This window comes from Lagopus muta, chromosome 6 (genome assembly GCF_023343835.1).
Source record: "Lagopus muta isolate bLagMut1 chromosome 6, bLagMut1 primary, whole genome shotgun sequence".
Lineage (NCBI taxonomy): Eukaryota > Metazoa > Chordata > Aves > Galliformes > Phasianidae > Lagopus > Lagopus muta.
The window spans coordinates 6,109,705-6,120,068 of record NC_064438.1 but is presented as its reverse complement, the minus strand read 5'-3'; the positions used below and the strand labels follow the sequence as shown (position 1 = coordinate 6,120,068).

Below are 10,364 nucleotides of genomic sequence, written 5' to 3'. Positions count from 1 at the left end.
TTTGCTTGTTCTTAGAAATCTGGGTGGTACCCTTCAGCTGTAGCATTAGTCTTGTTGAGGTGGGGAACAGTGAGCTGTTGAGATTATCTAGTTTTGCTTCCTTCAGCACTTGGATTGTGAAGCTCTGGAGGCTGAAGTATTTCCAACCTTATCCAGGTGTATTTTTGCCCTTAGGTTGAGTTTCTTGATCTCTTTGAAATCGAGAATTGATTCACTGGTCTGTAATCCATTTTAGTATTCAGTTTGACTACAGAATTGTGTTGAAACTGATAGTAGAATTTTGCCAACTGGAAGCAGTGGCAAGCTGTTCCTTTGGCTTGAAAAGAAAAGGTGTCTTCTGCCTGATGGCTGCTTCTGCTTTCCTGTTGCATGGAATAGTTAAGAATATCTTGAGCAAAATCCCTGAGCTACCAACCGCTGTTGGGGAGAGAACAGGTGCCTGTACAGACAGCTTAATTTGCACTCTCCAAGCTGCCATCACCTTTGCTTGCAAGAAAGGTGACACTGTGATGAGGTAGCTTTGATGCTTCTATGGATGACTGAGCCTTGTGTTTTGCTGCATGGCTGCAGTGAGCCTTTGGGTGAGTTAACACAGCCAGCCCAGGAGGGGGGTCCTTGTCTAAGGCTGAGTGGTCCACATTGGAGCTCTCTCTCAGCGAAGTAGGTGGTACCAATTCTGTGTAGAGAAGTGCTGAGAAACGCTACAAAACTGAGACTTCTCATAACTTTTATTTAATATAAATAACCCCTCTACATCAGCTTTTCATCTGTTCAGTCTTTTCTCTCACTATAAAGAAGAAATAGCTAGCCATGATTTTTTCCAATTTTTCTGAAGAGCTGCAATCTGGGCACCAACCAAAATGCATTCAAGCAGGTTTTCATAAGCAGGAAGAAATTACACTGAGGACAGGCACCATCTGCACAGTACAGTGTACAGAGCTTGATCCTTCCTAGGCATCATTAAGTGCAAGATTTGTTGGATTTTCATGGAGCTGGGGGTGTAAAGGAGGATGGAGGGCAGGGCTCTTTGATTTTTTTTTATTTTTATTTTTCTTTGAAAAAGGACTTTAGGTTGGTTGTGGAGAATGAGTCTTTAAGTGATGGAGAATTTCCAGGACCTGGAGTTGTTTTATAATCTGGCTTTTGTCTATCCGTTCCCAAATAAACCCAGCCCAGGCTTTGGTGAGGCAAAGATGTTTCTACATAAAGTGTGAAAGCAGCATGCTCTGTTTCTTGCTAATGCCTGGTCTGAAGCCAATACGTTGTCCTGAATTTGGCACATAGAAGTTCCCAGGCTTGTCCTTCATGACTTAGGCGCTACAGATGCGGAAAAGCAAAATGTTTATATGTGCAAATACTAGTTTATTAGAACAGCATACAGTATTTCAGTCCACCACATATACCAACCTTATCACCAAGGCAGCCTGCCATTTTGGCTAGCAAATGCATCTTGCAATGAAATCCAGTAAATCTCCACGCGTACGTGTCTGCAATTGACTCCTGAAACTGCTTCAGGTTTTAGGGTAGTGAAGGGAGGGTGATATCCTTGCTTCTCTCTCACTTAGAAATCTAAGCACTTGTGCCTGCTTTCTGCCTGCTCCTTAATATGTAGCCATATTTTGGTAGTTGCTGTTTGCTGTGAGCCTTACAGTTGCTTGGGAATCCAAACTGGGGTTTTTGCTCATTTGTGCTTGTAATGCTCAACCAGTTTCTTAATCTGAAAGGTATCTTTTAAGGTTTGCTCGAAAATTATGCTTGGTAGCTTCCAAGGGAGCAGTTACCTTCTTGTTCAGGCCCAAGGCTTTGAAAGGACAACCATGAAGGTTGGCACTTGACAGGAAGCTCTGACTTGCAACTCCAGTTTGGCTATGCTCCTTGCTGCCAGCTCCTTCCTTGCTGTTAAAGAGGGAAGAGTATTGCATTTGTGCTGCTCTACTCCTTGTCACACTTGACACAAAGCTGCATCCCCAGTCACTACAGCTTTTGTACTTCTTGGTCTTAGGTAGCAGTAGTTGCCAAGCTTCACCTTATCAGTGTAGCAGCTACCTTTATAACTGTGAAACACAGAGAAAACTCTGCTCTCCTGACATAGAACCATCAAACAACCCAAGTTGGAAGGGATCCATGGGGATCCAACTCCTGGCTCCATACAGTATGAACCAAAATCCAAACCCTATGTCTGAGAGTGTTGTGATGTTTCTGCCCTACCTTATCTAGCTGGAGGAGTAGAGTGGCCTCTGAAAGGATGAGATGCCATAGCTGGCATGCGCTTGTCAAAAGCACCCGTGCTCAACATGTATCCCAAGAACACTCTGTCGCCTTTGTGCCTGTGACCCATGCAACTACTGTACATGCCCACCACCACTTCAACTACATACAAATCTCTATTACAAGAGCTGCCCTGCTTCACCCGCCTACTGAGTTTCGGCACAGCCTCTCGTGCTGTCTCCTAGTGTTCTGCTTTGTCACTTGTCTGCTCTGGAGAGCCCAGCAGCCCATGCACATGCGCTTCCCTGACAGCCTCTGGGGGAGGAAGTGGGTAGGCTGCCCAGGAGGAAAAATCTTAACTTTAAACAGAATTAGTTATTAAATAAAATAAAGTGCATACAGTAGACATTTCATTGGCTTGCCACACAGCTGCAATATAGGCAAAACAAATACAAAAGAAAAGTGATGGTGTTTTTCTTGTGGGGAGTGTGGGTAGCCTTCCCTGCCCTTTGACATATGGAGAGCAAGGGCTGAGCTGGAAGTGATGAAGGGCGCAGGGAAGGTGCTGAAAGTTGATTTCATAGAAGATCAAAGAGTGAGGCTAATGTTGTGCTCCTCTTCTCATCCACCACCTTCAGCACGTTGTCCTGGCAAAACAAGGACACAGTAACAGGATTATCAGCCTTCAGGGAACTGCTAAGCATTAAATTTGAAGTGTCTGCTGAGTTTCAGTCTGACCTTCCTGTGTGGTTGCAGCTGCTGTGGGTACCAGCATGGCATAACCCAGGCACCTACCTGCCAGATCTGATGGGAGCATCTGGGGAGCACTGCAGCCCAGGGGAGGAACCAGATATGTGAGACTGCATGAAATGTACTTGTAGTCCTCCTCTGGGCTAGGTAAGACTGTTTTCCTTTCAGCTTAAGAACAGTAATCTATGTGTGATTTTCTTTTTGCCTGTACAGCACCTGGAGCAACAAGAGGAAGGTCTGATTTGGTGTAGGATTCTGCATCCCTCTATCTGTGGCTTGGAGTTGTATTAGCTTTTCTCCAATGAAAACACTAGCCTGTGAGTTGAAATTGCTGTTCTGCCTCCAGATCTAAATACACTGATTTTCATTAGGAAAGGCATACTCTTTTTTTTTCCCCCTCTAGTTGCCAGATGCTTGAGTGCTGCTCAGAATTGCTGAGTTGGCATTTTTTCTGCATCCACATTGAAATTCACAGTTCCGCCTCTAGCTGGTGCAGATTTCAACACCTAAAGCTCATAAGAAAGGATAGAGAAGGAATATAAAAGCAAAAACAGATGAAATATTGTGAAGGAAGCATAGGCAATAGACAGCTTGGCTCCCATAAAAAGGGAAGATTCAAAGGAATTATCTAATGACAGAGATCCAATATGGAACTACACAGAAGTCATATCCAAGGTACTGAAATAATTGATGCTGAAGGAAGAGTAAGGCTGCAGCTGTAGACATTTTTATAATCTGTTTTACAACCCTGAAATGACCCCAGAGCTAACTCTGTTTATTGTTAATCTGTATGATTGTTAATGGTTCCAAAAATCTCACTGTCATCCCTGCACTCTTTCCTGCAGTTAGACGGTTCTCTTTCCTCTTGTGCAGTATTATCCTTTCAGTACAGACACCTTTCTGTGCATGAGCAAGTCTTTGCATCCAAGACACTGGTGGGCTTTAGAGTCATTGCTTTTAGTAATTAGAAATAGTGATTAGCGTTTCTCTCCTCTTTGCTGTGTCCTCTTTTCCATAACTTACAGGCTGCTGGAGCTTGGCCCTTGGTTGGTGTTTCTGTCTGGGACTCAGGAGAGCAGTGCGGCTGTGTGCTGCCTTTAGTTCTGCCATCAGCAACAAGAGGATGCAGTGCCAAATCTGTGGGTCGCTGTCTAGATTTGTCACTGGTTGAACAGTTATCACTGCTACCCTTGGTGAGCTGAAATGTGAGAAGGCAGACTTTGGTGGAGGATCCTGCTGGAGTGGTTTAAGCTACCATCACTTTCTGCATTCTATGTGTTCCCTCTGAGCACAGAGCTGGTGGAAAATAAAACGCAGATCACAGTGTGATGTACTGATCTCTGCCTCCTTTTTGTCGGGGGTCTGTGTTAGGAAGGTTAACACAGGCGTCTGAGGTATGGGCGCGTGCTCCCTTCTGTCAACTCTGCCATACCAGCAGCAGCTGCAGGCTGCAAAGCAGGGCAAGCAGCTCTGTGTTCAGTGCTTAGAATGGCAACAGCCTGCCTGCCAGAGCCCCTGGTCAAGTTCAGCCTTGCTGTGCTCAGTAAGTAGCTGTAAGGAAGCAAAGGTGTACCAAATGACTAGGTCCGTGCCTCTCAATGCATTAACAGCTTCTAGTAGTTTCTTCTCTCCACAAGTCACAATATGATGTTGGGTTGAACAGAAGAACCAGAGGGTGATGTTGGGTTGCACAGAAGGACCAGAGGGACCAGTGCTGTCCAAGCTAACCCCTTGAGATCTGTGCCTGCCTGACCCCAGACCAACATCTGAGACAGCAGCAGTATCTTCTCAACTCTTGGACCTTGGGGGAAGAGGTATGTTCTTTGTAGCCCTGGAGCTGCAGCGAGAAGCATTAGCTTCTGCTTGTCCTGCTTCCTGCACCAACCTTTAGCACTGGTTTACATCAGACAGCTGACCCCGTCCGCCCTCCCCATCCTGCAGCACGCAGGCCCTGCCTGCCCCACTCCTGCTGACGTCAGCTGGAGCTGCAAGGTCAGATCCCTGGAGCTGCTCTGGAAACGTACCCCCAGCTGCATTTTCTCTAAAGATGTTAAGATTAATTTTCTCAAGAGAATTCAGGGAAAAAGCTTCTGTGGTTTTTGTGTATCGTTTACTTCTCTGGGACTTGTTGGACATTCTCCAGGGATTCCAGTCCTTCACTTTGGGTAAATATTTATTCCTTGTTATTTGAAGCAAATGATGAAAGCCCCGCCACGCTCACTGCACAGCATCTCCAACTGGTTTGAAGGTGCAGGAGATTTTCAGTGCCATAAATAGACATTAGCAGTGGAAGCTGTAAAATTCACATAGTGTCTGCTGCAAGGAGCTACTGCTCTGCAGAAATGCTTGAGTTAGCAGCAGCTGCTGAGTAATCCACTGCTACAGATAACTGCTGTGCTTTGGGATAGGTGGGATCCTGGAACAGGGGACATCTCCCTGACATCAGGTGCAATGGCCTGCTACAGAATTGTTTTGTGTGATGGGACTTTCATAATGGAATTTATATTTTTACATCCCTTTGGGAGTTGATAGTTTTTGGGTTTTTTTTGGAAAATCAACCCATCGATTTCTAGGCTGATTTTTGCAAAAATTGCACTGTATCAAAACTGAATGACCAGTACTTCAAAACATAACATTAACATTCTCTGCTTTGCAAGCCTAAGGAATCTGGTTCCAAAAAACTGCTGTGAGATAACACTTTTGGGAGAATTACATGAAAACAAGGTAGGGCTTTGCAGCATTTTATACGTAATGTGGTCTGAAACTAATCTGCTGTACAAGGCAAAAGAAGCCAGGGGAGAAGGTTAGTGGTTGTTACCAGTCCAGTTATTTATGACTGCCATCTATGTCATTATGCAGCCTGTCATGTTGATTTGGGAACTTCAAAGCAACAGCAGGAATAGACATGAGACCATTTTGCTTCAAACACACTGACAACATAACCGACTTGAGCCAAATGAGCTTTTGCTCTTCTGGTTGCTGTTGTCATTGTTGCTGTTTTGTTGCTCCTAGAAGCCCTGCTGTCAGTCCAAAGAGATGAATTGTCCTGGTTGTGCTGAGCTGGTGCTAGGTCAGGTCTTTTTTTTCTTTATCCCCTTGCTGAGAGGTGTTCCTGGCAAATTGGACACATGGAGCAGAGAATGAAAGACAGGCCCTCTGTCTTCCTGGCATAACTCACCCTGTCTGCACATGATCTTTTTGGGGAAGCCAGTCCTGATAATGGGCTGTCACTGGTGCAAAAGGAGAGGTCAGATTGCTTTGTGGTGACTTCAGTATTGAGTAGGTGACAGCAATGCCCCAGAACATCACTAAAAACACACAGCCAAGCTGTGCTCACTCTCTCATTCCCTGAATGCTGTTGATGTAATGGGGGAAAAAAAAATGAAAAAGAGAAACCTGTTTCTGAGATGGGGTCATAGAAATCGCTGCACTGGCTCATCCTGGCACCTCCACAGGTGTCCTCTTGTGAGAAAGTCCTTCCAAAAGTGAGTGACCCCTCCAGCAGTCTCTATGAGGCTGTGATCTTTGTTCCTATGAGTACTGCACACACCATCTGCTGCCCACTGCTACCTTGCAGTCCCCTCACACCACGTTTGCCTTCAGGATTCTCAGTACAGTGGGACTGATCCCCTGGCATCGCTATGCTTGGTGTTTTCCAAGCAGTAAATAATTTCAGAGAGCAATCTTGATCTCAGGTTCCAGCTTAGCCAAATGGATGCAGGAGTGCTTAAGTACAAACACCAGCTTAAGTTACCTCCAAGTCTTCTCCAAGATATAAGGCTGTGTTTATAATTAAGCCTGCCTTAATAACTTAATAGAAGAGTGATGGAGTAAAGAACTGTGCTGAAGTGAGGGCCCATTATGAAGCCATAGGAATCTCCACTGCATTGATGAGATGAAAATGGACTGTTCTGATTTATTGTTTCCTCTCTTAGCTGGTGTCTAATTAATGACTACTTTTATCACTCAGGATAATTTTAATTCCTCCTTCCTCTAATTCTAGGTTTCTGGTAGATTGGAGATGCACAGTCTGGGCAGTGAAGTCCATGTACTACATGCATCCAGGTCTCAACTTTCTCTTAAATACTGCTGGAATTAATTTTCCTCACTTAAAAGAGTTTTAGTTCCAGTACAGAACCAGTTCCTGCTACTTCATAGTGTTCTGTCTTTTCTAAATAGCTGCAGTGCTTGAGCTACTCCATGCCTTTGTATAGAACTGGATTGCAGGGAAAGTCTTCTTGTTAGCGGTTTAACCATTTCATCTCTAAGCCTCTTTGTGTCTCTGGGATTAAACCAAACCATCTGACAAGCTGCTGGTTAGGGGTCTGAAGAACAGCCTGCTGAAACAAGGGAAAGGCATTTGGTGGGCAATTTGGACAGCTGATTACCTGGAGTGCCCACTTAGGAATATTGCTGCTGCCTCTCTTCTTACAGGGTACTGAGATACGGCCTCACCTGGCGGCAGGATCAGATCCCGACTGATTGGGTTGATGTGGCACATGTAGGTATGATACCCTGATCTGTGACATTGCCTGGGAAAAATGTTTTTGGCAAAGGTAATTGCCAAAGACTCCCTGCTGTCCTTCTTTGTCCCTTCTCTCTAATTTCTACCTTTTGTTTTGGCTGTTCTGGATTTGCCTTTCTGGAAAAATTTTCTTTGCTTGAATAAAACCCAGAGCTTTGTTATGTAACCAGGTCTGTTTTTTCCCCTTTCTATTTGGTTCATAAGCCTTTGTGACAGGAATCATCTCATCCTGCTTTACACATCACTGTTGCCAGATAATTCAAGTTTTAACATTCACAGAGCAATTACAATAGCAGAATCCCATCTAATGTCAAGCTTTTTCGAGCTATTGCTCACAAGATGGGCCTCTGTAGGTATGTGTTTTGGGAACAGGATCACGTTAACCTCTAGTTATTCTCGTTGTGATTATCACAGACAGAAATATATTCATGCTTTTATTCTCACTTTTCTGAGATTATCCCTTTCCAGGAATAGTTTCAGTTTGTGCCCTAACTCATGCTTGTCACCAGCCAGGCTCAGCAGCCCAGTTTTCTGTACAAATTTTTCTGTCTGGATTTCCCTTGTTTTTGCATCCATACCAAGGCAGGTCTTTGTGATGCACAGATTTAGACTATCTGAGGGGATCCATATCACAGTTAATGAATGCTTCTGAATAGCTATGTGATATGTTGCCTCTGTGGCCACAGAAAATAGAGATGTGAACCTGTACTATGGCTGTGAGTGTCACAACTGTGGCTGTGAGGATAACAAACACAATGATGAGTGGGATCAGGAACTCACCTTCCATCTCAGGCAAACTGGTGCATTATTTGCTAGTTGAGAGTGTCCCCACTGTCCTTGTCCTTGCCATCCTCAGGCTGGTCCCCTTCCCTGGACTGTAGTTTTGCCATATCCTGCTCAGGAACAACAGTCTCGTTGGAGCTGTCTTTCTTTGTGGGCAAAGGCTCTCCTGTGTGTTTAGTGTCTTCAGCATCTTCAACTCCCTTCAGAGCAAGTGTTTGTCCCTCAAGGGCAGTGTTTTGGGCCACTTCTTCCCCTCTTTTTCCCACCAGTTGTCCTTGATCTGCATCCAGTCTGTCTCCTGCATCTGTGTCCAGCTTTCCTCCATGGCTGTTTGAAGAGTCCTCAGTGGATTCCCATTCAGAAGCTGTCTTTTTCTCTAAGCCACCCCCATCTAAATCAGCTCCCACGGGCAATAACAAGGTCTCCTCACTGCTACGCTTAGTGGCTTGCACAGCACTTGGAAGGCCACTTTGTGAAGCACTGCTATTTGTGCTCTCCTCCTGGGGAATATCAGCAGTGCCAGGCTTCCCGTTGGCATCTTCCTCAGTATGTTCCTTACTTGCCTTGGACCTCGGCTCCAAGTCACCTGTGTTGGCTTCAGAGACCTCCTTGCTGAACCCCTTCAGTCTTCTCCTTTCCTCTTTCTGCCCATTGTGGGCAGGCCATGCCTTCCCACTTCTCCTCCCATGCTCTTGAAAGCTCGGCGGTTTCACCTTCTCCTCCAACTCAGATGTGCAGTTCTCTTCCAATACCTCTTCACCTTTGCTTTTCTGCTTGTCTGTACCAAGGTTCCTCTTTAAAAAAAACAAACAAACGAACAAAAAAACAAACAAAAAAAAAACACATCGGAGGATATATTTATTTCAACTATGTCAGTATATGGTATTCCTTGTCTATGATGGTTCCCAACACATGAGAATAAATCTGCTGAGGCCATTAAAAGAAACAAAAGGATGCAGGTGAAGCAGACTAAGTGGGGGTTGTTATACTGACAGAGGGTCAATGGTCTCACATCCTACATCCTGCCACCCGAAGAGTGCTGTCGAGGGGTATATTTACCCCAGTACAGTGATCTCCCCTCTCTGTACTGGCTGACAGCCTTCCTGATGGCGCATGTTTTGAGTAAACTTGACAGCCCCCCTTGAGTTGATGAGCTCACCTGGCTGTCAGGATCATCCTTCAGAAAAGACGTGTCCTCACCTTCTTTTGCATCCCATCTGTTAAGAAAAAAAAGAAAAAAGACAAGATTTAGGCTTTCAGGTTCTCATATGAAAAAACTGTTTTTCCTGCTGGATGCCTAGGCAGGAATTTCTATTAACACTATCCACTCCTTGTCTGGGCCCCATCTTCAAGTAGTAAGAGATAAAAGTGGTCAACATATCTGGTCCAGTTCCTTTCCTGGCACCTGCAAAGCATTCAGCCTGTTCAGAGACACTCATCTAAGACCACTAAATCTTGATGAACTGCCTGTTATAATTCTAAATGTAATGAAAACTTGAAATCCAATTGCTAGAACAGACAGTTGTCATTAGAATAACAAGATATACAGTCTGTTTATGTTGATGTCTGCCACAGCCTGATCCTGCTCCCCTGGCAGTACCCACACATTCCAGATTTCTTCAGTGGCAGACACTGAGGCAGACAGTGCAGGATGAAATTTCATTGAAGTAGCTGGAGAAATTGGAGGTAAGGACATGTGTAAGACTGCAAGAGTGGCTATAAGAGTCAGATTGAACCCAGCTAGCTCAGACCCCCTTGCTCTCTCAGCATCATTGGCAGATTCTTGGGGTAGAATTTGAAAGGGGGGCAGATGTACTTAGTCCCTCGCCAGAACGTGCCCAACTTCCAGAAACACGCAGCCCTGCAATTTCCTGAGCCTGAGACACTATCTGTATGTTGAGTCATGTTCTGTACAGTCTCTTCTAAAGGCTTGTGTAAGGGCATTTTGGCCCCATACTAAATTTGCAGCAGCTACAACATCCTGTGCCAAAGAGAGCAGCAGCTCAGCCAAAGGCTGCACAGAGAAGTGTTTTCTTTTGCTTGTTGGAGTTTGCTTGGGTAAATGTAGATGTGAATTTGCCCATGCAGAATTACTGGG

At 44.9% G+C, this 10,364-nt stretch overlaps 1 protein-coding gene across 3 annotated transcripts in view; it reads right to left on the bottom strand.

Annotated features, from left to right (window-relative positions):
• Nucleotides 1-752: 752 nt before the first annotated feature.
• Nucleotides 753-10,364, bottom strand: part of CCDC9B (coiled-coil domain containing 9B) — a 46,240-nt gene continuing 36,628 nt past the window's right edge. For 2 of the 3 annotated variants that reach the window (XM_048947714.1, XM_048947716.1), the window contains 3 exons: nt 9,426-9,483; nt 8,264-9,060; nt 753-2,855 (listed from right to left, as the gene is read on the bottom strand). In XM_048947714.1, the coding sequence (XP_048803671.1) occupies nt 8,296-9,060; nt 9,426-9,483 (823 nt within the window). In that variant the 3' untranslated portion in view covers nt 753-2,855; nt 8,264-8,295. The other variant, XM_048947715.1, reaches the window with a different exon arrangement.